Genomic DNA, 25,428 nt, shown 5'->3' with positions numbered 1-25,428 from the left:
CAAAGATATTGAAAGCACATTATCCGCATTTTTCAGATAACCTGGAAAAGGGAAGTGCCCTTTGAGTGCATTTTAAACCAATTTAAACCTAAATTTACCAGTGAAGTAATCACAGCAACCAAATGAAATTTCAAGGGAAGAATTTTGACCAGTGTTTGCATTTGGTCTACTTGGAAGAATTCGTCATCAATAAGATCTCCATTTAGCATGTAACCAATATCTTCATCCTCTCCACTTGTTTCAGACACCAATTGAATATATTCATCAGCAAGGCCGTTTTCCAATGTGAAGTCCATAACAGATGGGCTGTCAAAATTCTCCATCAGGGAATCCATCGTTGCTTGGATCAAATTCTGTATTTACAAGCAAAAGATTAATCATTAACACATTTCGTGTGCTTGACAAGACAGACATTAAGTGTATAAACAGAACATTTTTTCCTCCGCACCTCAGAAAATGAGTCCTCATGATCAGGTTGATGAAGATACGATTCGAAATCTGCCAGGTTAATGGCTCCATGCTCTGATTCTATGGTTGAATTATCAGCCTTCTCATCTCGTCTACGCTTTACGTGACACAGAACATTATTTCTATTCAACTGTCAAAAGACCATGTTATACCAGCTCATACCATTAGATCATATTTTCTTCAACAGTAAAATTTTGCTCACAAATTAAGATTTCAACCTTCTGTAGTAGAAACTGAGCAAAAAAAAAAAAAATTTGTTTCTCTGCTACTTTAGGACACGTGGAAACTTTTAATGAGTGTTTCTGCAGATTATTGTAGCTATACTTCTGATAGATCGAATTCTTGCAGCTTGCTAAGTAATTGTAACGAAAAAAAAAAGGGATAGATTGAGTACATCATTGTTGAGGAGATGATATTCATGGATGACCCAGTTGGTCTGGACGCCATCCTGGAAGACTAATGGTATCTTGGAACCGATCTTTTGCTCGTCATTTCCAGCCTTAACATCTTTATGTGGACCGGTGATCTTCCAAGAAAAACCACATGGTGTTTTCCTGCTAATCCGTTGGTTCTGCGTCTGCGCACATATGAACCACCATTCTCGATCATTGGATGGAATGATGGATTCCTCTGCATGAACATTAAAAGAACTCTTTTGAGTCATGAGTAAGGGGGCTACTGTTCTTTTTCTGAGGCCCTCTGATGAAGTTGCGAAGGACTTACCCTTGAACTTGGCTGGTAAATCCCATGGATTAATCTTATAGATGTCATTTAGTGTCGGAATAACGCAGAAACTCTCTCTCCATCCGGGTACTTCCGACTTCAAGTAACCGATTAGTTCCTCCTCGGTTGGACGGAATCCGTAGCCGACTATTGCCTGCTGCAGGGATAGCGCAATCGCCGTGACTTCAAAATTCATCGGATAGATCCTCGTTTCCATATCTTGGTTTCTTCTCTCACGCAAGTGAAGTTCAAGCTAGCTGAAATTGAGAACTCAGGGGAGTGAGCTTATACACGCGCTGAATTTTTTTTGCTTGGGGGGTCTTTGTTGAAGTCTTCTCCTTCCTCAAGAAGTCACCCACTCACCATGACAAAGACCTCCATTGATGGATTCGTACAATCAAGTGATGGTGATCCATGACAGAGATTATTTTATTTCCCAATTCTGTAACTTAATGGGCCAACAAAAAAAACATATAAGTCTGCGTCCAATTCTCCAAATTGTATTGTAAGCCCCATGAAGCTTCCGTAGCCACTGTCCTTAGCCCATTTCTCATTTAATCTGCAGCTAGTGTTCAGTAGAGAGAAGAACACAGAATCGGCAAAAGAACATGAAAGAAGGAAATAATAGACCGGGTGAGCTGCAAGAGAACAGAAAGACGAGAGGAGGAATCGATCATGGGCTGCTGAAAATGTTGACTGATAGGATTTTGAAGCTTTCCGAGGGGAAAATTGTCCAAAAAGTCCTAAACCTATTGTACTTTTGCTAATTTAGTCCTAAACCTTTTAAGTTTGTCAATTCAGTTCTAAACCTTTTCACTTCTTGTCAATTCAGTCCTAAACAATTTCACTTCTTGCCAATTGAGTTCATTTGGCCGGCCGGCGCTGATGTGGCCGCCGACCGGCACTCACGTGGTAGTCGGCCGTCCGACCAACGCTAATGTGACAATTTTTTAATATTTTTTCAAATATTTTAATATTTTTTTCTTTTTTTTTCTAACTTCTTCCCTCCCTCTGGCCGGTCCAGCGATTGGCGACAGGCCAGAGGCAAGTGCTGGCGAGGTCCTTTGGCGAAGCCCGCCCTCGCCAGCCACTGGCGAGGGCAAGCCTCGCCCAGCCAAGGCGAGGCCCACCTTGCCGTCGCAACCCAATCGAGAGAGATGGGCCGCAAAGCCATTCATTACAGCCAAGGAGGGACAGCGAAGTTACCTGGCAGGGACGCGGGTTGGTAGTGGATTTTCTAGAAGAAGTTGACCCCGCATCCTGGCTTCTAAAACCGGGGGGGATTCATAAGGTCGTGATCGATCGTAGACATGTCCGGCTTTGGCCTTTAAATCAAATGGAAGGTGCTCGCTCGATATTTGCGGTTGGGATGCACGATATGAATTCGATTCCGACTAGTTTCCATACGAACCGGGTGAATCTCGATCGTTGATGCGGGTGGGACCTCACGGGAGATTCACATAGGTGAAATTCGTAGAGATTTAAGCCTAGAGATGTGCCCCATTAAGAATGTTGTTAAGTAAAGAGAAAAGGGTCGTGGGGATTGAAGATGGCAATGAGCTGGACTTAAGATAAGTCAGGCCACTAAAGCCTTCCAAGGTGCGGAAGACGACACGGCAGGCTCCGCACGTCTTGCCTCTTGGGGCTTCCTCCAAGAAACCGGCATTTCCCTAGTATGTTTTCTGGGATGAAGTTTCGTCTTTGAGATAATTACATAAATGATCCATAAATTTTAATTTAATGTGCAACATCATCCCCGAACTTTTAATTTGTTCAATCTGATTCCTGAACTTTTGGTTTATGTTTAATCTAGTATTTGGGCTATATGAAGATATCCAATGTTATCTTTCCATTGATTCAAATTAATGGAGTTTACCGATTTAGCTTCTAATCCGGTCGGTGGAAAAAAAAATACGTTGCGCATGGATTATCTACGTAAGATATTCAACTCAAATTAGAACATAATAATACTTTTAATTTTTTTTAATTTGTTCAAACGATTATCAATGTTATTCGATTACGTGGAATATTATTTTCTGTTTTGAGTTGAATATCTTACGTGGATAATCCACCGTTCAAACGTACTTGATGGAAAGCTAAATCGGCAAATTCCAAGGTGCGAAAGACGACACGGCAGGCTCCGCAGATCTTGCCTCTTGGGGCTTCCTCCAAGAAACCGGCATTTCCCTAGTATGTTTTCTGTGATGAAGTTTTATCTTTGAGATAATTACATAAATGATCCATAAATTTTAGGGTTAATACTACCAAAAACCTCAAACTGGTACGCGTATGATAATTTTACCCCGAACATTTTTTTTAACCATCAAAAACCTCAAATCGGTACACCTGTGATAATTTTACCCCGAATTTATCACAAAAAACCCCAAACTGGTAAACCCGTGACAAATTTACCCTGAACTATTTTTTTGACCACCAAAAACCCCAAACTGGTACACCTGTGACAATTTTATCCCGAATTAATATTTTTTAATATTATTTTTTATTTTTTCGAATTATTTATTTATTTTTTTCTTTTCTTTTCTTTTTATTCATCTTCAACCTCTGGCCGGTCGTCGGACCAGCGACCGGCCAGAGGCGGAAGCCGGCGAGGTCGGCCCCGCCGGCCGCTGGCGAGGCTCAACCTCGCCGGCGGGCGAGGTCGGCCTTGCCGACCGCTGGCGAGGCTCAACCTCGCCGACGCGGGCGAGGGCCGCCCTCGCTAGATCGGGCGAGGGTTGTCCTCACCCGCCTAGGCAAGGGCTGTCCTCGCCCGACGTAGGCGAGGGCCGCCCTCGTCTGAGTCGGGTGAGGGCTATCTAGCGAGGGCAGCCCTCGTCTGAGTCGGGCGAGGATAGCCCTCGCCCGACGCTGGTGAGGGCGGCCCTCGCCGCCCGCCTCTAACCTGGTCGGCCCGGCGGCCAATGACTCATTCGACACCTAATTTTTAGTTCATTTTTTTTTTCATATTTTCAAAAATTTTAAAAATAGGGCTAGGAATCTTGGCCAAGCCTAGAAACCTATTTCTAAATCAAAAAATAATTTTTTAGCATTTTTCTGCATTTTTCCTTAATTTCTTTTAGTCAAAATAAGTGATAAAATCAAGAAAAATAGTAAATGGATTCAGAAAATTCCATAAAAATATTCATTAGTCTTATTTTAAATCCAATTTCATTAATACATCATCAATTTTGAAAAATCTCAATCGGATATATGTTTTTTTTCCCAAAGTAGGGCAAAATTAAACTCGAATTGAACCAAAAATGCAATTAAATTTTTTCTAGTCATTTTTAGGTCATAGTGTCTTCACAACAAATGATTCTGGGACCTTGAATTTCATAATGGTCGGTCCAATTGCACAATTTGGCATAAAAATAAAAAAAATCCCCAAAATTAGATTGAAAATTAAGAATTTTGAACCCAAATTGGGAATCGTGCCCAATATGAAATTGTCGAACCATGAGGTTATCATTTCTAGGGTTAATCAGATGTGGGTAATTCAATTTTGGCATCAATTTTGCCTAATCAGGTCATTAGGACATCAAATTGAACAAAACCCTATTAACCCGAATACAAAAATGTGAAAATCTTGGACATAATTATGACAAAAATTGGAGAAAATTATATATTTTGGTTCGAAATGTGATGGAAAATTCAATTTTGGGGTTTAATTCTGAAAATTGGGTCAAAATTGAGCTTAATTGACGAATTTAGACCAACCCGGGTCGATCACCTTCTTCACCCGGCTTGCCCAAAACACACTAAACCCAAAAAAAACCATTTCAAGCCCGCGATTTCATCGATCATTTCCAGCTATTTTAGCACGTGAAAATCGACTGGGCCAGCTGGAAAATCTCCAGCTGGCACCAGTGAACCGATCTAACCGATCGGTAATCGGTTCTAACGATTTTTGGACGGGAATTTTTGATGAAAAAAAAACAAAAAAAAACTGAAGAAGGGAGGGGAACCTATTTGATGAATGGCCGAAGAGAGAGAGAGAGAACCAGAGAGAGAAAAAGCTTGAGAAGTGGGTTGAGACTCCTTGAGGCCGAGTGATCGGCGCTTTTCCGATTGAAAGGCGCCGGCAAATCGGTCTCGTCGGTGAGTTTCCTCACCGGCAAACCAGAAGCGAAGTTGGTCGTCAAGGCCTGAAAATCGACCTCGGTAGAAGCGTTCAGAGCCTCTCCGGCGAATCCAAAGCCATAGTCTTGAAGCTGAAGTGTCAAAGAAGCGTCATACGGTCGTCGAAAGTCCTGAAAATCTCATTTGACGCCCCACGAAGCAGGTAAACTTCGATTCCTATCACGGTTTGTCAAAATTTCTAGATTGTAGGTTGGAGCTTGATTTTGCTAATCGGATGGTTCTTTTTACAATTTTGAGTTTATTGATGTATAAAATGAGCCTCTGATCACATTTTCCATTGCTTGATTACATTTTGGGTGATTAAACTTGTATTTGATCGAGTCGGCCACCATTAAAACCCCTCGCCGGAGCTCGGAGGTCCTCGCCGGAGCTCGGAGGTCCTCGCCGGAGCTTCCTTTCGGCCGTAGGCCGTCCAAGTTAGACTCCCTAGACTCTCTTTGTCGATTTTATATTGATTGGGATCGATCTAGACGGCTAGGACGATTGGGATCAAGGTTTATATTCTGGAAAATCCATGTCGAAACAGTTTACAAGTTAGGGTTTTTGGACCGATTTTTTCGCCAGTCGGCGAACGTCCGACGGCAATCTGATTGGGCTAAATCGATACTAGAACATATGAACTTGATGATGGTGCAATTAGAATGGCGAGATAGTCGCCAGAAGGTCGCCGGATTCCAATCCATAGTCACGGCCTTGATAATGTTCAAGTCAAAATCGTGCATACCACCTGCTCGAAAAAATGCCTCAGTGAAGAAGGCCAAAAACGATGCAGTTTTGGCACCGTGCCCGCTGGAGAAGGTGACCGGCGCCGGCGACGCCCGGTTCGGCCAAGCCGAACTGGGTCGAACTGGGCCGTTCCGGTCCGTTTCTCGGTGGGAAATTTCAAAAAATAAAACAAAAATAAAAATCACGAAAATACAAAAAAAATTTGAAAATTAAAAAAAAATCAGAATAACAGAAAATTCAGAAAAAAATTAGAAAATTCATAAAAAATAAAAAAATTAGAAAATTCATAAAAATTCAAAAAATTACAGAAAATTCATAAAAATTCAAAAAATTACAGAAAATACAAATAAAAAATGTAAAAAATTTAGAAAATCAATAAAAAATTGAAAAATTGGAAAATTCATAAAAAATTTCAGAAAATCATAAAAATCGAATCTCGGTTAAAAAAAAATTTCGAAAAAATAATCAAAAAAATTCAAAAATTTTAAAAATTCACAGAATGGTCCAAAAACACTGTGGCCAACTATAAAAAGTGAAATTTGAATTTTTGAAAGTGCCCAAGTGGCATTTTTAGAAATTCCAAATTTAGGGGTTATAACCCCTAAAAAACCCTAAAACCCTAAGAAATGTATATCATGAAATGAATAAGCTTTTAGAGCTTCATTAGGGTTTGGGTGTTTTGATTGATTTTCGTTTTAGAGACCACTTAGGATTGATTGACTTGATTGACTTTGATTGTGCATTTAATACTTGTTTGGTCTTTCCTGCGATTAGAACGGATAGGATTAGTGGGTAAGTCTCGGAAATTCGCATGACACATTAGACATCATATCGTTCTTAGGTACCGAAAGGGCGTTAGGGATCTCGATTCGGGATCAATAACGTAACCAAGTCCCCGTACTCAGAATCTCTGGTTCTTAGAATCGTGGTATTTCTCCCATACCTCGATTAGGTTTCTAGTCTACCTACCAATAATGACTAGTGGCGACTTCAAAATCACAAACCTAGACTAAATAAGAAATCACCTTCTACTGTCACGTGAGGTATGGTCTGGGAGAGACCCTTACACGGAACTACATCCTTAGCGCGCAAATCCCGAAAGCCCGAAAAAAAAAGCGCGGCGCGACACCGGCCAGACGTTGAAGATGAAGAAAAAAAAGAAAAGAAAATAAAAGAAAAGAAAAAATAAATAAATAAAAATTCAAAAAAATAAAAAATAATATTAAAAAATTAGTTCAGCGTAAAATTGTCACATGTGTACCAGTTTGGGGTTTTTTATGATATGTTCGCGATAAAATTGCCATAGGTATATCAGTTTGGGGTTTTTTGTGGTAAAAAAAAAGTTCGAGGTAAAATTGTCACACGCGTACCAGTTTGGGATTTTTGGTGGTATTAACCCTAAATTTTAATCTAAGGTGTAATATCATTCCTGAACTTTTAATTTATTCAATGTGATCCTTGAACTTTTGGTTTATGTTTAATCTAGTATTTGGGCTCTATGAAGATATCCAATATTATCTTTCCATTGATTCAAATTAATGGAATTTACCGATTTAGCTTCCAATCCAGTCGGTGGAAAAAAAAAAACGTTGCGTATGGATTATCTACGTAAGATATTCAACTCAAATTAAAACATAATAATACTTTTAATTTTTTTTAAATTGTTCAATTTGCTCAAATAATTATCAATGTTATTTGATTACGTGGAATATTATTTTCTGTTTTGAGTTGAATATCTTACTTGGATAATCCACCGTTCAAACGTACTTGATGGAAAGCTAAATCGGCAAATTCGATTAACTTGAATCAATGGAAGTATAATATTGGATATTTTCATATAGTTCATGGACTAAATTGAATATGTACAAAAAGTTTAGGGATCATATTACACATTGAGCCAAAGTTCAGGACTGCTTTCCTTATATATATATTAAATGGATTTGATTAATTGATCAGGCTTGCGTTCTGCTTGTGAGTTGATTATGTTCTATATAGAATTCGATGCTTCGGCATAGAATTAGAAATGTGGACTACCATTTCTCTGATACTAGTAAAATTCGATCGTGATAAGATCTAGCATGAGCTAGGTGGATTCAATCGTTAATGTGGTAGAATCTCACGAGAGATCCACATTCGTAATAGTTGTAGTCGTCCAATTCATAAAGGCTAAATTTATGCGAAAAAGTCAACCTAGTAGATGGCCCTTTAAGAATGAAATGAAAAGAAGAGAGATAAAAAAAGAGAAGGGAGTGGGATTTAAAGATGGCATTGAGCTGGATCCAAATAATGTCAAGCCTCTAAAGGCTCCACAAATCTTTGGGGTTTCCTCCAAGAAATCGGTTTTTCATAATTACTTTCTCTGTGACGAAGTTTCATCTTTCAACGTAATCACGTAAGATACGATAAGGCAAATAATTGTTGTTCAATGATGAGAAAAACTGTTAAATTAAAACGGGTAAAAGTCATTTAAAACCTCAAATTATTATTATTGTGATATATTTATCATGAATTTTTTTTGCGACACCAAAAATCTTAAATTATACCAATGTGACACATTTATCCCACAGCTTTTTTCAACACAAAAAATCTCAAACTTGTACCCGCACGTCACATTTATCTTCTGTTAAGATTTTTTTTCCTTTTTTATTTTTGTCCTTCCTCCTTGCCTTCCCCGCCGCCGCCGCCCTTATTGTCACCATCACCGCCGTTCTCACTATCGCCAAACCAAGGAAGAAAAGGAAGGAGGAAGGAAAAAAAAGAAAAAAAGAAAACGAGAAAAAATATATATAATGAGTTGACATATTTTTGCCATGTGGGTACCGCGTTAGCACCGTTTGCTTTTGTTCGCTAACGAATGTTAAATATGTTACCTAAGTACCAGTTTAGGGTTTTTGGTATTAAAAAAAAATTTAAGGGTAAAGTCATGCATAAAATCCTTGGACTCCATGTTAAGCCCGCTTTTGTATGAGGATTTTTGGCTTGGACCTGCTTTTAATTTCATGAAAGACCTGTTCATGGAGGCAAGAAATTCACGGACTTGGATCAACCTTTCGATGTTACCCATTCACACTCAATTCTGTCCGTACTGCAAAACACATACATACTAAACCCAATTAAGTTGAAATGCACATTTCTTAACATCGGCAACACATACATTCGCTAGTCACGGCACTGAGAAATTAGGTGCGAGACGGCTTTACGCGGTCGGCACTTCGCGACTAACGGTTGAGCCTTGGGCATGGTGAGGCCCACCCCTTCGCTCATGTCGACCATTTCTTCTCCAATTCTTTTCCAATCAAAGCACTGAATCAATGTCCCGAGTGCCAAACCAACCATCCGCGTCGCGAGCGCTTCACCGGGACATCGCCTCCTGCCCGCCCCGAACGGTGACATTGTGAAGCGTAGATTACTTTCCATTCTGAGGCCTTGGAATCTCTCGGGCATGAACTTTCCGGGCTCGGCCCACAACTTCGGATCGTTCTGGATGGCCCATATGTTGACCAATAGCATCGTGCCGCGCAGGACCCGGAAGCCGCCGACGGTGCACTCTTCGGATGATTCGTGTGGTGGAATCAGTGGAGCAGCCGGGTACATCCTAAGCGTCTCGGTGACAATACCTTGGAGATAAGGAAGCTCTGCCAGGTCCGATTCCTTGATCAGCCTGTTCTGTCCTGTGTAAGCATCGATCTCGGCCTGCGCTTTTGCCAAGGCCTTGGGATTGTTCAAGAGAAGAGATAGTGCCCATTCCATCGTGCCGGCGCTAGTATCGGTCCCTGCCAATAGCATGACCTGAATCCATATCCCAAATGAGTATCACTTCACTGAAGTGTCTAATCAAGATGCTGACACTATTGAAATTTAAAAGCACACATAGATAATCCGACATACTGAGCAAACTAAATTAAGATTTAAGCTTGCATTTAGTAACATCAACAGCCGTGCCGATTAGATTGGAGAACCATAACACGTACAGGGCTTATAGTTACTCTGTTCTAACCAAATGCAGAGAGGTTCTGCAATCAGTCGGGATCAATCCGCAGATACAAAACAAAATATGAAGTAGGATTGTAGAAACTACGTGCAAGTATTCAAAAACCATAGTTTAATACATTCGTTTTAGGTACTCAAGAGCTCATTATGCATAAGGAGAGGAGCTGGAAACCCTAGTCCTCAATAAACTTTGATAACTCTTTTAAGGTACAATGAGAAAGTCCTTCAATTCCACGACAGACCTTCGACAGGACTATTGACGATCGATCTTCTGCAAGTTGCTTATCAGTACCAATCCAGCCAGAGCATACAGAACAAGAGTCGCAAACACTTTCCTAGAGCATGAGATATCTAAGGCAATTACAAGTTAAAAAAGAGAGAACCGGAAGGCTGGCTTACCTGTATCATTCCTCTGATGATTTGATCAGTGTAGTACTCGGGCTCTGCTTCTTGGCGCGACAATAGAACGTCGATCATTGTTCTGCTCGTACCTTCACTCGTCAAAAGCCGCCTCTTTGTCCTGTGTTCTTCAATCAGATTCTGGGAGAATCTGTCCCTCTTCTCCTGCAATATAACCAGCTTCTTCTCGGTCCTGCTCATGCCAAACCACTTCAAGACCGGCACGAAATCGACCATATTCGTGGCCCCGCTTAACTGGAAGGTCTCTGCTACAATCTCCTTGAACTTCCTGGCCTCCTCGCATTCCTTCAATTTCTCTCCATAGTGTGGTTTCCCCGCAATCATCCTCATCATGACATTCAGTGTCAGCTCGAAAAACATTGTCTTCATCTCCACGGTCCCAAACTCTTTGCTTTCCGATGCTCGGAGAAGCCGGCCGACCAATGATCTGATCTCCTCGACGCGGATGCTATAGAACATCTGCAGGCGATGGGAGGACAATATCTCCGTCGAAGCGATGCGTCTCAGGTTGCGCCAGTGGTCACCGTAGGAGGCCCACACAAGGGTGGTGTAGTTGTAGCCAAGGTGTTTCCCCGCCAGAAGCCGGGGGCGGTTGGCAAGGATGACGTCATTCCTGGTGAAGCACTCCTCCGCAGCTGAGGGGGAGGAGATGAGGACGACAGGGCGGGACCCGAATCGCACGGACAGGACCGGGCCGTAGCGGTGGGCAAGGCCGGCAAAGGCCCGGTGGAGGGGTTTCTTGAGGAGGTGGAGGTGACCGAGGACGGGGAGGGTGGGGAACGGGCTCGGCGGGAGGTTCCGGATCTTGCGGAGCAACCGCTTCGCGACGGTGTACAAGGCGAGGAAGAGAAGGAATTCGATCACCATTTGTGCGTGGGCGATAATGTCCTGTGCGTTTCGCTAATGGGACGAAGCAAAAGCAAAGTGGAGGAGATGCAGGGAAGTCTAATTGGTGGGTCTCTATTTAAACGCGAACGTTCAAAATTAGAGTGTCACGCAATGAATGGCTTCGTATGTCGTGGCCAAAAACAAGAAACAGAAAGAGAAAAGGAGTCGTCCGTGTCAATTGTCAAATGGTATATGAATAAAAGAAAGGGTCTACAAGCAAAACCCTTTTGGGTCTAAAAGTAGTCCCACTATCTTAAAATGAAAAATGACACAAATAATTCATGAACTTTGACTCAATATATAATTTAGTCCCTGAACTTTAACCAAATGTTCAATGTGGTTCCTGAACTTTCAATTTGTTTAATGTGGTCCCTGAACTTTTGGTACATGTTCAATTTAATCCCTGAACTTTATAAAAATATTCAATGTAGTCATTCCATTAATTCAAGTTCAGATACTATATGGTGCATTTTCATATCGTTCAGGGACTAAATTGAACATGTATCAAAAGTTCAGGAACCACATTGAACAAATTAAAAGTTGAAAAACTATATTAAACATTAGGCTAAAGTTCAGGGACTACATTGAACAAATTAAAAATTCATGGATCAAATTGCACATTGAACCAAAGTTTGGAGACTATTTATGTTATTATCCCACCTTAAAATTCATCGCGACCTCCCCACATTTCGCGATCGACACGTGCAGAGTCGGGAGGCGTCGCACATCACGATCGCGACGTCAAGCGAGCACCTTCCAATTTGATATAAAGGCTAAAACCGGGCACGTCTACCATCGATCACGACCTCACGAATCCCCCCCCCCCATCTTAGAAGCCTGAGATGGGCCCCATTACGAATGAGAAGTAAAAGAGAAAAGGGTGTGGGATTAAGGATGGCAATGAGCTGGACCAAGATAAGCCGAGCCACTAGAGCATTCGATGTGAGGATACAGACACGACACGACGGGCTCCACGGATCTTGCCTCTTGGGGCTTCCCCCAAGAAATGGGCTTCCTACTAGCATGCTTTCCGTGAAGAAGTTTTCGTCTTTGGGATGATCACGTAAATGATCCCTAAATTTTAATTTGATACACAATATCATTCCCGAATTTTTAATTCGTTCAATGCGATTTCTGAACTTTTGATATATGTTTAATCTAGTCTTTAAGTTATATGAAGATATCCAATGTTATATTTTCATTGATTCAAATTAATGGGATTTACTGATTTAGCTTCCAATCTGGTACGTTTGAAGGGTGGAAAAAAAATATGTTGCGCGTGGATTGTCTATGTAAGATATTCAACTCAAATTAGAACATAATAATACTTTTAAGTTTTTTGATTTCTTCAAACGATTATCAATGTTATTTGATGACGTGGAATATTATTTTCTGTTTTGAGTTGAATATCTTACGTGGATAATCCACGTATGACGTTTATTTTTTTGTCCACCATTCAAACGTACCGAGTGTAGGGGTGAGCATGATCCGGGTTGGGTCAGTGTAGCACCTAATTCAATTAATAACCCGCATAATGTTGGTCTCCAATTTTTGGGGCTGGGGACCGACCCTATTGAGCCTACGACCAAGAACTGGACTGACCCTGTGGGCCCAATCTGGTTCTAGGGTCAACCTGGGACCAATCGATTTTTTTTTTCATTTTTGTATTTCTCGAAAGGACAAACATACTTGAAATTTCAGAGTTGTTGAAATTAGAATAAAATTGTGCTCATACTTTACTTAAGTATGAATAATATGTGGTAAAGACTCATTCAAGAATGAGTCTTTAACTCTGCTAGAGTCAGAGCTGCTGAGATTGTCATATTCATTTGTGTGAGTTGAATTAAGAACTCATATTGCCACACGATTATATCCACAAATTTCTCATCTTTGTTTCGAGCATGAGAAGGGAGATTATGATATTACAGATTCTGATAGGGACCCTAGTTACAAGTCCTGTTTCGTTATTGTTTTTTCGAATGTTAAGATGTTTGTTCATGTTAATAGTATTCATGTTGAAGCATAAAACATTAACAAAAAAAATTGTTTTTGTGATTGTCGACGAAGATGTAAAATGAATGTGGCCATTCAAGTTAAGATTCTCGGCCTTTGTTTCTCTTGAAACCGAGTATGAAGGTAATTACCTTTGAGATGCAGATGTTGACTGCGAACGATGATCAATCTAAATTACCGAGATCCTAGAGTCTTCGTTGCTCATGATTGGTACCGGCGAAGAATAAACGAGCAAGAAGAGAGAGGGAGAGAGTCATTGCTAGAGAGAGAGCCGCTAAGAAGTCGAGAGAATCTTAGATTGGGGGAGAGAATAAGACTGAGACTCGAAGAGAGGGAGAGGAAAAAGGGCGAAAGAGGAGGGGTTGGGCACTTTAAGTTATATACATAAAGTTTGGAAAAAAAAATTATAGGGTTGGTCCAATCCGAACCAACCCTAAAGCCTCAAGACCAAGGACCAACCTACATAGTATAGGTTCCAATGCCCTAGGACCAGTGACCGACCCAATCCCTCTAAGAACTGGATCAGGATTGGCCAGGTTGGGCCGGTCTAGGGTCGGTCCAGGGTCAACCCTGGACCGATGCTCACCCCTAACAGAATGAAAAGCTAAATTGGCAAATTCCATTGACTTGAATCAATTGAAGGATAATATTAGATATTTTCGTATAATTCATGAACTAAACTGAATAAATACCAAAAGTTCAGGGATCGCATTACACATTGAGCTAAAGTTCAGAGCTTAAATCTTGTTTTTCTTGCATATATATTAAATGGATTTGATTAATTGATTAGGCTTGCATTCTACTTATAAGTTGATTATGTTCAATCGAATTTGATGCTTCGGCATTGAATTAGAAATGTGGACTACCATTTCTTTGATATCGGTAAAATTCGATCGTGATAAGATCTAGCATGAGCTAGGTGAATTTAATCGTTAATGTGGTAGAATCTCACGGGAGGTTCTACATGACTAATAGTTGTAGTCATCTAATTCATAAAGGCTAAATTTATGTGAAGTAGTTAACCTTGATGGCCCCCTTAAGAATGAAATGAAAAGAAGAGATAAAAAAAGAGAAGGGAGTGGGATTTAAAGATGGCATTGAGCTGGATCCAAATAATGTCAAGCCTCTAAAGGCTCCACAAATCTTGGGGTTTCCTCCAAGAAATCAGTTTTTTCATAATTATGAAGTTTCAGCTTTCAATGTAATCACGCAAGATGTGATAAGGCAAATAATAGTTGTTAAACAATTAGAGGGTAAAAATCACTAAAATTCTTAAATTATACTCACTATGACATATTTACTTCGAACTTTTTTGTGGTATTAAAAATCCAAATTTATACCAATGTGACATATTTATCCCATAGTTTTTTAAGACATCAAAAATCCTAAACTTGTACCCGTGCGACACATTTATCTTCCGTTAAGATTCTTTTTCCTTTTCCTTTTTTTCTTTCCTCCTTCTTCTTCGCCGCCGCCCTCGCCACCCCGCCGGCCTTATCATCGCCATCAACACCGTCCTCATTGTCACCAAACCAAGGAAGCAAAAGAAGGAGGAAGGAAAAAAAAACGAAAGAAAAAACATATAATGAGTTGACATATTTTAGCCTCGTGGGTACCACGTTAGCACCGTTTGCTTTCGTTTATTGACAAATGTTAAATATGTCACACAAGTACAAGTTTGAGGTTTTTGATGTTAAAATATATTTGAGGTAAAGTCATACATAAAATTCGTGGACTCTATGAAGTTGACCCCGCATCCTGGTAGGGACGCGACGTTACCCATCTCCCTCGGCTGGGTCGCGACGGCGAGGTCAGCCTCGCCTTTATTGGGCGAGGCGACCTCGCCCGGCCCGGGGGCGAGCTTTGCCGAGGTCGGTGAGGTCGACCTTGTCGGCACTCACCTCCGGCCGTCGCCGGACCCATCGAGAGGGAAGAAGTCAGAAAAAAAAGAAAAAAATATTAAAAAATTCAAAAAAAATATTAAAAAATTGTCACGTCAGCGTTGGTTGGACGGCCGGCGGCCACGTCAACGCTGGCTGGCCAAATAGACTCAATTAGCAAGAAGTGAAAAGGTTTAGGAATGAATTGACAAGAAGTGAAAATGTTTAGGACTGAATTGGCAAAAGTGCAATAGGTTTAGGATTTTTTGAACAATTTTCCCCTTTCTGGGCGGTGTAGCTTCAATTTGGTTTTTGGTCAGCAATTAGTGGTGCTTATCTCTTCTATGTATTGTAAACTCATGGCTTAAAAACCATAGGAATCGGTCATGTTACAATTTGTGAAAGAGGCATCTTATGATGTGATGTTTATTAAAAACAAAAAAAAGTTATATTTAGAGCGTAAAGTTAGATTGTGCATTTCCTATCCTTTTGTTATTTAAAATGATATTGTATGAGAGTTGGTTATTCGCAAACGATTTGAGAAATTATTTATGAAAGGACATATTTTGATGGGATAAATGTACCAAAGTCCTAAAACTTTGTGCAAAAGTGCAATCGAGTTCTAAAACTTTCAAAAAGTACAATTAAATCCTAAAAATTGTTCAACTAGTGCAATCAAGTACTTTCATTAACTTCGACAAAAAAAAAAGCACTTCCATTAACCCTGTCTAACCCGAGTGATAGAAAATGCTGACATGAAATTTTTACTATATTTTGAGGACACACAGGGCACCACATCAGAAAATAGGCCAATATTATAAAAAGAGAAAAAAAGAAAAAGCCAAAATGAAGGAGAAAAAAAAACAAAATGGAAGACGAGAAGACAAAAGTAGGATGGAGGAAGGGAATTCTGAAAAGGTGGCGGACCGCCGAGCAGGCCCCTCGACCCTTGCCCGGCCATGGCGCCTCCCTGCCCCGTCCCCTTCGACGTGCACGACTGCACTGCTTTCTATAACAGTTGCAAGGCTTCTCCATATCAACACTGCACGAGGATCAGAGGACCCAATCTGGATTCATTTCAGGTTGATTTCGAATGTGGATAATGGCTACGGCAAGGCTAGCCCAACATCGACCAAGAGGTGCCTGTTGATGACGAGGCAATCGTCGAGCTCTAGCGTCGTTGCAAAGGTCGAGCGATGACAGCGGCGAGGTGGCTCCTCCACTTACGGTGGTTCTAGGAGGGAGATGGATTACAAAATTAGAATTTCACCTTCTTTTTTTTTGGCCAGAAAAGTTTGAAATAATAATTTTGTTAGTTATTGGTCACGACTTCGTAAGTTTGGGAGCTTGAGCCGGTCCTTTTTGGCCTCTCAAGTATCCGAATCTCAACATGTTCATCTTCTTCATTTATCACTGCCTGTTCATCTGGTTCATTTATCACCCTCGTTGGCAAAGCGGTGCAGCAACGCCAACTTCAAATTCCCCAATCTTCTTTCTCTTCTAATTATATGTTACTTTTTTTTACATTTGGGTTTTTTGGCCTTTTTCTTCAATTTTAGGTCTTTATTTTGATTGGTACTCACTTGGTACCACATCAGTGCCACGTGTCTTCGAATTATAATATTAAATGCCATGTCAGTATTTTTCGTCACTCAAATTGAATACAACTAATAGAAGAACTTAATTGCACTAATTAGATAAGTTTTAGGACTTGATTGTATCTTTTGAAAGTTTTAGGACTCGATTGCACTTTTGTGATAAGTTTTAGGACTTTTGATGTACTTATTTGTATTTTGATTTGTAAAACTGTTTTATGAAATGGTTTTGTAATTGGTTAGACGATTGTGTTGATGGTTTATGCTCTTGTCACTATGATATGAAGGTTATTGAAAGGTTGTTAGTGTGCATATGTTCTCAAGACGTTCTGTTTGGGACGAGCCACAAGCTAATATAGGTCAAGACCTAGGCCAAGAGGAAATCTTGGTAGGTCTTTTCATGGGGTGTTGACTGTTGACATAATTTAATATTGGCCACTCGAGTGATCAATGGACTGAACTATTAATTTACTTTGATATTGTTGATTGAATGTGTATTTTTATACGTATAAAGCTTTTCTGAAGTGATATGTCATGTTTGATCTTGTACCTATATTATATGTTGGATTTAGATAAATATACTTATCGTATTGTTTTATAAAATTGCACACTGGATGCTTGATTTGTGTAGAAAAGAGTTGTACTATTCACTGAGCGATGCTTTGCTCATATTATTCATCTCAATTCTTTTTTCAAGTTACACAACTACCGACATATAAGACAAGAGTGATATCAACAGGGAATTTTTATTGAGAGTTGGATTTTGGGTATGATTTGAGGTAGTCGTGTATATGTCTGAAATGATATTTGTTAGATGTAGTTTGTTAGTTTGGAGAGCTACACATTCTTTTTAGTGGATTTAGAACTATAATCATGCAACCAGCTTGCTGTTTGATCATAAATATAGATAAATATATATTTTGATAACATATCAATGTTGGCTATGTGTTTGAGGCCGCTTCTTTCGGGGAAGAGGACCCGTGTCTTTTTCGCTGTATCTGTAGAGATATTGGGTCTGGCAAATTCAATATTGGCAGTGCATTCATTACTAAGAAACAAATAGAATTTCCGGAGTATTCTGGACTTGAACTCTACTTCGAGGAAATAACGTAGCTACCGTGGAGTTAGCAATGTGCTGTGATGACAAATTATATGTCCTATATTGATATTCTTCTTAAGTGGTGGGGTCTAGCGTCATCGTTATTGTCCTTTTGCTTTTCCAAAAGGGTAGTCTCATGCTTGATCTTATGAAACTTCACAACTCGGATATTAATTTTAGGATAAATATACTGAAAATCCTAAAATTTATTAAGAAAGTATAATAGAATGCTAAAACTTTCAAATAATGCAATCAAATCATAAAACTTATCACAAAAATATAATTGAATCTTAAAACTTTAAAAAAAATACAATCAAGTCCTAAAATTTATCACACAAGTTCAATTGAGTTCAAAAATTTTTAAAAAATGCAATTAAGTCTTAAAATTTGTTAAAATTTCCCTTTTGTCAAGTTAGACATCAAAGCTAAATTCACACGATTATCCTACTAAAATCAAATTTATAGACATTTTGGGAACCATAAATGTGTTAGACAAGGATAATGTGGATATTAAAATGTCTCATGTATGTCTGACTCACATTTGGAAATTATCAGCTATGTGAATAGTAAGGGCATGTGAATTGAATGATTTTGACTGAAACAAATCAAATTTGAAGTCATATGATTGCAGTAGGTGGAGTAAAAAACCACGAATCAAAAGTACCTAAAGCGTCAGACATATTAGAAAGAATATAGGAGTTAAAAGTACCAAACTCTCGAAGAATGTAACGAGGATCCTCTAATGAGAGAGTGAAAGACAATCCATTGGGAGAAGCCTTATTGGTAGTAGTAGCAGCAGCAGCAAATGAACTTGCATGTGGACCACAATTATGGGGTTGATTGGCCTTCCCTATAAGTTGCTTTGGTTGTAGTCGATGACAATTGGATATCAAAACTTCTAATTTATCCATAATATACACTTTACTAGTTTCAACACAGTAGATTGAACAACAAATGCAAAGAAACCAGTACGTGGAGAGCCGATATGGATAAAATAAGGCCAAAAATGGACTCAACATGTCGAAATATTTTGGGAACCGAGCTGTGATCGCCCAGAACCGGTCGAAAAGTGCCTCACCTGACCAGAAAAGTGTCTCAAAACAGGTTGGACTGATCTAACTAAACTGGTCAATAGTCAGCTACTGACGTGGTAATATGACATGACTAGAACGTGCTCGCGGATGGCACGTGCTCGCCGGGAAGGGCCCACGATGGTGGGGGAATGGTCGGCGTGGGTTGGCGACCCTCTCTCACTTCTGGCCAAGGGTTGGCCCCCGTCGACCATTCCCCCACCATCACGGGCCCTTCCCAATGAGGGTTACAGCCCTCGCCTATGTTTCTAACTCTCCTTTTTTTTTTAAAAAATTTTAAATTTAGCTTATTTTTTATTTAATTAAATAAAGTTGCATAAAAAATCATATTTTGACCAAAATAACGTCATTTTAGCCTTATGTTTCATGTTTTAATCACGTCATCGCTAGGAGTGAGTATGGTTCTCGGGTAGAACCTAGAACTTGATAACCGGACCGATGGGAATCTATTCGGTTACAAATTCTAGGGTATGAAAGGGTAGCTTTAGGTTCTAAAAATTGGAGAATTTGTTTTGACGGATAAGTTCTAGGTAGGTAGAACATAGAATCTCGAATAAGTTTTTGTATTTTTCTTGGTCTATGTCTTCGCGCGATCTTGTGGTATTCTATGGTATCCAATGATGAGTGTATAATCTAAAATCACTAGTCTAAACTTCCATTTTATGATTGAAACTTTTATGTTGTTTTTTTATTTTTGGTAAGGTGAAACTTTTATGTTGTTAATGTTTCATATTCTTCATGTGTCTTAATATAAGTTGTGGTCGGTGAATTATAACAGTAAGCGGTAGTCATTAAAGGTGATAATTCACTACAATCGTTTAATTCAGTGGAAACTAAGTGGACCCTGAAATCGACCCTAAAACCTGTGATAAGTTAGGTTCTAGGTTATAGGGTATGTAGAGTAGGTTACAGGTTCCAAAAAATGAGGAACTTTTTCCAACGGGTAGGTTCTAGGTTTCGGGTAGAACCTGGAATCGCTCAACCTTAATCATCGCCATGTAGGAGAGAGAAAATAATTAAAAAAAGTCATGTCAGCATTTTCCGTTAACCAAGTTAGACGGAGTTAAAGGAAGGACTTGATTGCACCAATTTGACAAATTTTCGGATTGCACTTTCTGAAGTTTTAGGACTCAATTGCATTTTGATGACAAGTTTTAAGATTTCGAGTGCACATATCCCTAAAGTGTATTTAAGAGTGTGTTTGTTCGAGAGAAAGTATTTTCTAGGAATCCGTTTTCTGAACTTTTACCCATTTTGTTTGTTGAAAATGCTTAGTCACTTTCCGATTAAGGAAAATATTCATGTATAAAATTAGGAAAGTGAATTCTCTAATCTAAAAATGTGAAAACACTTTCCGGAATTGCTCATCTTGAATTTATTAATATTTTTTATTTTATTTTCTTTCTTTTTTTCTTTTTTTTCTTCCTTTTCTTTCCAAGAAGGAAAACATTCATGTATTTTCTTTTCTTAATAAACATAATTTAAAATAATTTAAAGAATACAAATTTTTTCGATAATTTTCACTATCAGATTTTCTTTACCAAACAACTAAAAATATTTTCCAAATCTCTTTTAGGTTTTAGTCAAACACCGAAAAATAAGCTCATTTAAAAAAAAAAGACTTCTTGAGAAGTATTTTTTAGAAATGGTATATTTTTTGCGAAATAAACGCACCTAAATGTGTGTGTTTATATATATATATATATCCTTTTTCACGGTCAAAGCCCTCGTGCCCCAGAGAAGACCAGGAGCATCAACTTTCCAAATATAATTCACTTCTTTTCTGACACACATGCTAGACTCCACAAACTAATATATACTATATAAAGAATGTGGGCCCAACAATATAGGTCGATCGAACTTTTTTTTTTTTTTCGGTCGAAGTAAGTCGATCAAACTTAAATAAGAAAAATTCCTTACGTGATTTCTTGTAGGAATTTCAACCGAGGCTGACAGGAATTTATTTCCTATTTCCGCGCACCAAATTCCATCGCCATAAGAACACCCGATCGGAGTTGTTCACGAGCTCAAATCCTAGACATAATTTAACATTGGGGGCAATGAGTCTGGTTGTGATGTTAATTTATTGAAACAAGCGATGAAAAGAGTCGGAACAGTACTCAAGATCGGCGGGTTCGGTGGAAAACGGACAACGGCGCGGTTGTTGTAATGTTGCTACAACCACGACCTTATAAAGACTTAATAGCCGCTTCCTCATATAATAATGACTTGATACTAAGTTTAGAATAATAAAGCGGAAGAGAGAATTGTTGAATTTTCTGTACATTTCAATATATGTTGAAGAAGAATACATGAGTTTATTTATAGGCTGTACAGGTGCTATATAAAGTAATAAGATATCAGTTGTCATCTATCAGAATCAATAGCACGAAATCTCCTAAATACATCTATATCTCTAACAATGGCGATCAACAGGAAAATCCCAACGAGCAAGTTCACAAGAATAAGCTGTGCAGGATTTGTGGAACTTTTGCGCTCTTGGTGGTTGATCAGGTCAATGCTGTCACTGAATTTGATTTTTCTCTGGCATGTTCAATCTCCTCATCTTGGGTGAATTACCGGCTAAATTGTGCTCTTCGCACCCTTGTCCCTGCCACCACAAAGTGTTTCGAATAGTGGAGCTGATAGGGAAAAAGAAAGCAAGGTTCAACAGGGGAGAGAAAAATGAAGAATTTCCCTAGTTCTATTCATTGAGACTCCGAAAAATATGGAACCACGCCAATCAAACTAAATGGTCCAACAATGTACATGAAGACAAGAAGAAAATAGCAAGACAAAATGGGCCAATCACCGAAAAATGTGAGCTGTTGAATGTACTCTGTGCGACGCCTCCTGTTTCCTCCAGAGGAAAAACACCATCGAATGGTTCGATTTTACTTTGGCGATTCTCCGTTATAGATATTTGGCCATTCTGCAACAAAGCATTGCATAAGATCAAATGGATCACTGGAAATAACTGAGGCACTATCTGGATCTCGTGACAAACATTCATGTTTTTGTTCTCAAATTGTCTGGAAGCTCTAATTACACAGTCAGCCTTTTAGTAATCTGCTTCAACCTTGTACAATATCTCAGCAGCAATTTTTTTTTTTTTTATATTTTCTGTTTCGTCGTTCTTCACCTTTCTTCTTATTATTTGAATCGAAATTAATAAAGCATGAGCAATTTAGAGTGAAATTTCACTTCCTTTTGTTAGAGGACTGACAAAATCCACTTGATGTTTTTCTCAAAGCCGATTTTAACAAAATTAACCGTTTTCTAAAGTGCCTGTGAACCACATATCCTATATATAGTTTGCTGCAGTAAAAAATGGAGACCCAACATCTAATTGACTTCGCAAGCAATGCACGTCAACATAAAAGAATAGCAATAAGACACAACGGCTTAGTTTAGGAGCTGCTTTCACCTTTGCTCTGGCTGCTGTTTCATCCAAAGACATGCATGGTTCGATATTTCTGGCTGCAGTTTCCTGCTGAACCTTTTCTAACCTTGCCTCTGCACCTTTCAGAAAAGATTCCAATGCGTTGTCCGATGAGAAGTCGTCAACAGACGGACTCCCAATATTGGCAAACTGATGTATGGTGGAGGGGACGCTATTATTTTGTGATCGCAGCTGCGGTAGGTCAGGCAAAGAAAATTGAAATTGGTTCTGGTGCTGAGAGGGCTCCACCGGTGACTTCATCTTTGCCTGGATCAAATGCTGTATTTACAAGTAAAAAGATTAGTCACTAACACATTCTGCGAGCTCGTTAAGACAGATATTAAGTGTACAAACAGAACATTTATCCCTCCGCAATTCAGGAAATGAGCCCTCATCATCAGGTTGATTAATAAGCGATTCCAATTCCGCCAGGTCAATGGCTCCATCCTCTGATTCGTTGGTTGAATTAGCAGCCTTTTCATCTTGTTTATGCTTTAAGCGACACAGAACATAATTTCCATTCGGTCAAAAGACCATGTTATATCAGTTCACACCATAGATCTTATATTTTTTTCAACAGTAAAAAACTGCTCTCAAATTTGGCAACAATAATATCTTTCTCTATATATGTATAAGATTTCAATCTTCTGTAGTAGATACTGAGGACAAAAATGTTTCTCTGCCTCTTTAGGACTATTGGAAACTTTAATCGAGTGTTTCTGCAGATAATTGAAGCTATACTTCTCATAGATATGTCATCAAATTCATGCATCTTGTGAATCTAATTAATTGCAACGAATAAATGAGGGTTAGATTGAGTACATCTTCGGTGAATAGACGATATTCATGGATGACCCAGTTGAATCAAAACTAGAAAAGCATGAGCAATTTAGAGTGAAATTATACTTCCTTTTGGTAGAGGACTGCTAGAATCCGCTTGATGTTTTTCTCAAAGCGGATTACAACAAAATTAACTGTTTTCTAAAGTGCCTGTGAACCACATATCCTATATATAGTTTGCTGCATTCAAATATGGAAACCCAACATCTAGTTAACTTCCCAAGCAATGCACGTCCACATAAAAGAATAGTAACGAGACACAATTGGTTAGTTTAGGAGCTGCTTTCACCTTTTCTCTGGCTGCTGTTTCATCCAAAGATATGCTTGGTTCGATATTTCTGGCTGCAGTTTCCTGCTGATCCTTTTCCAACCTTGGCTCTTCACCTTTCTGAACCTCAGAAAAAAGACCTGCATTTGGCATTGGATCAAACCGTTCATCGTCTTTAGTTGTTCTGAGTGAAGATCCCAATTCAATAGATCTATCAGTAAGACTGTTGTCCAATGAGAAGTCCTCAAAAGACGGACTCCCAAAATTCGTAAACTGATGTATGTTGGAGGGAAATCTATTACTTTGTGATCGCAGCCCCCACTTAAACAGATGCAGGACGTCAGGCAAGGAAAATTGAATTTGGTTCTGGTGCTGCCGGGGCTCCATCAGTGCGTTCATCCTTGCTTGGACCAATTTCTGTTTTTACAAGTAAAAGATTAGTCACTAGCACATTCCGCGTGCTCGTTAAGACAGATAATAAGCGTATAAACAGAACATTTATTCCTCCGCACCTCAGGAAATGAGACATCATCATCAGGTTGATTAAGAACCGATTCCAATTCCGCCAGGTCAATAACTCCATGCTCTGATGTTGTAGTTGAGTTATCAGCCTTTCCAAATTGTTTATCCATTAAGTGACACAGAACATAATTTCTATTCAACTGTCAAAAGACCATGTTATATCAGTTCACACCAAAGATCTGATATTTTCCTCAATAGTAAAAATTTGCTCTCAAATTTGGCAAAAATAACATCATTCTCTATATATTTATTATATTTCAATCTCTTCTGTAGTAGAAATTGAGCACAAAAATGTTCCTCTGCTTCTTCAGGACTATTGGAAACTTTAATCAAGTGTTTCTGCAGATAATTGTAGCTATACTTCTCATATGATATGTCATCAAATTCGTGCATCTTGTGAATCTAATTAGTTGCAACCAGTAAATGAAGGTTAGAATGAGTACATCCTCGGTGGGTAGACGGTATTCATGAATGACCCAGTCGCTCTTGCCACCCTTAGAGCCCCGACCATCAGGGAAGACTAATGTTGTCTTGGAACCTATCTTTTTGCCGTCAATTACGACATCTTTACGAGCACCGGTGATCTTCCAAGAAGAACCACATGGTGTTTTCCTGCTAATCCGTTGGTTCTGCATCTGTGGACATATGAACCACCATTCTCGATCATTGGATGGAATGATCGATTCCTCTGCATGCACATTAAGAAACTGTTTTGAAAACATGAGTAAAGGGCTACTGTTCTAAGTCACTCGTTTTGAAGTTGCGAACGACTTACTGCTGAACTTGGCCTGTAAATCCGACGGATTAATCTCGTAGATGTTTGCTATTGTCGGGATGATGCAGAAACCTTCTCTGCATCCGGGTTCTTCCAACTTCAAGTAATCGATCAGTTCCTCCTCGGTTGGACTGAACCTGTAGCCATCCATTAGCTGCTGAAGTAACAGCACGATCTGCTTGACCAAAAACCCCATCGAACGGATCCCAGCTGCCATATCTCGTTTTCTTCCCCGACACAAGTGAAGAAGTTCGAGCTCGCTGAGAGGGAGAACTCAGGGGTAGTGAGCATGTGCACACTTTCGATGCGGGAGGAGGCGTGGTGGTTTTATCGGACGCCGCCCCTTCGGCCAGAAGGGACGACCATTACAACCAGAAAACCAGACGCCTCCCAACTACGAGGGTGTGGAAATATTCGGTGGTTCGCATGCGCCACGTCAACGAGTGACGTAGCCTGCGTATTTTACTCTCATCCACTAAATAAATGGACACATGGCTGCTGACGTGTATTAAAACAATGACGTGGAATTTCTTTTTTTTCCTTCCTTC

General features: G+C 39.5%; 3 protein-coding genes across 14 annotated transcripts in view; all 3 read right to left on the bottom strand.

The window, feature by feature from the left end:
• LOC115667788 (uncharacterized) overlaps positions 1 to 25,428 on the bottom strand; it is a 64,780-nt gene that overhangs the window by 1,855 nt on the left and 37,497 nt on the right. For 3 of the 5 annotated variants that reach the window (XM_056303387.1, XM_056303386.1, XM_056303388.1), the window contains 2 exons: positions 449 to 565; positions 150 to 353 (listed from right to left, as the gene is read on the bottom strand). In XM_056303387.1, coding sequence (XP_056159362.1) covers positions 150 to 353; positions 449 to 565 — 321 coding nt within the window. Of the gene's footprint in view, positions 1 to 149; positions 354 to 448; positions 599 to 862; positions 1,099 to 1,191; positions 1,575 to 25,428 lie in introns of those variants that run through there. The other 2 variants (XM_056303385.1, XM_030589329.2) reach the window with 2 other exon arrangements.
• Positions 9,171 to 11,334, bottom strand: LOC115684296 (cytochrome P450 81Q32-like). Its single transcript, XM_030609038.2, has 2 exons — positions 10,447 to 11,334; positions 9,171 to 9,846 (listed from the first exon to the last, which is right to left on the bottom strand). The coding sequence occupies exons 1-2, from the start codon at positions 11,332 to 11,334 to the stop codon at positions 9,217 to 9,219; spliced, it is 1,518 nt and encodes a 505-aa protein (XP_030464898.2). The 3' UTR covers positions 9,171 to 9,216.
• On the bottom strand, positions 21,366 to 25,272 carry LOC130135093 (NAC domain-containing protein 96-like). 8 transcript variants are annotated; one of them, XM_056303396.1, is made up of 8 exons: positions 24,881 to 25,272; positions 24,549 to 24,793; positions 24,096 to 24,245; positions 23,856 to 24,000; positions 23,687 to 23,723; positions 22,461 to 22,542; positions 21,846 to 21,965; positions 21,366 to 21,644 (listed from the first exon to the last, which is right to left on the bottom strand). In XM_056303396.1, exons 1-8 carry the CDS (start codon positions 25,095 to 25,097, stop codon positions 21,558 to 21,560), a joined length of 1,083 nt encoding a protein of 360 aa, XP_056159371.1. In that variant the 5' UTR covers positions 25,098 to 25,272; the 3' UTR covers positions 21,366 to 21,557. The 8 variants fall into 8 exon arrangements, with proteins under 8 accessions (XP_056159371.1, XP_056159372.1, XP_056159365.1 ...); XM_056303397.1 differs by having other exon boundaries at positions 23,886 to 24,000; XM_056303390.1 differs by having other exon boundaries at positions 22,461 to 22,754; positions 23,605 to 23,723; positions 24,881 to 25,271.

This window comes from Syzygium oleosum, unplaced genomic scaffold (assembly GCF_021117445.2).
Source record: "Syzygium oleosum isolate NSW1041296 unplaced genomic scaffold, Sole_v2.1 Sole_v2.27, whole genome shotgun sequence".
Lineage (NCBI taxonomy): Eukaryota > Viridiplantae > Streptophyta > Magnoliopsida > Myrtales > Myrtaceae > Syzygium > Syzygium oleosum.
Note: the sequence above shows the minus strand (reverse complement) of the source record. Positions and strands in the feature narration are given on the sequence as shown.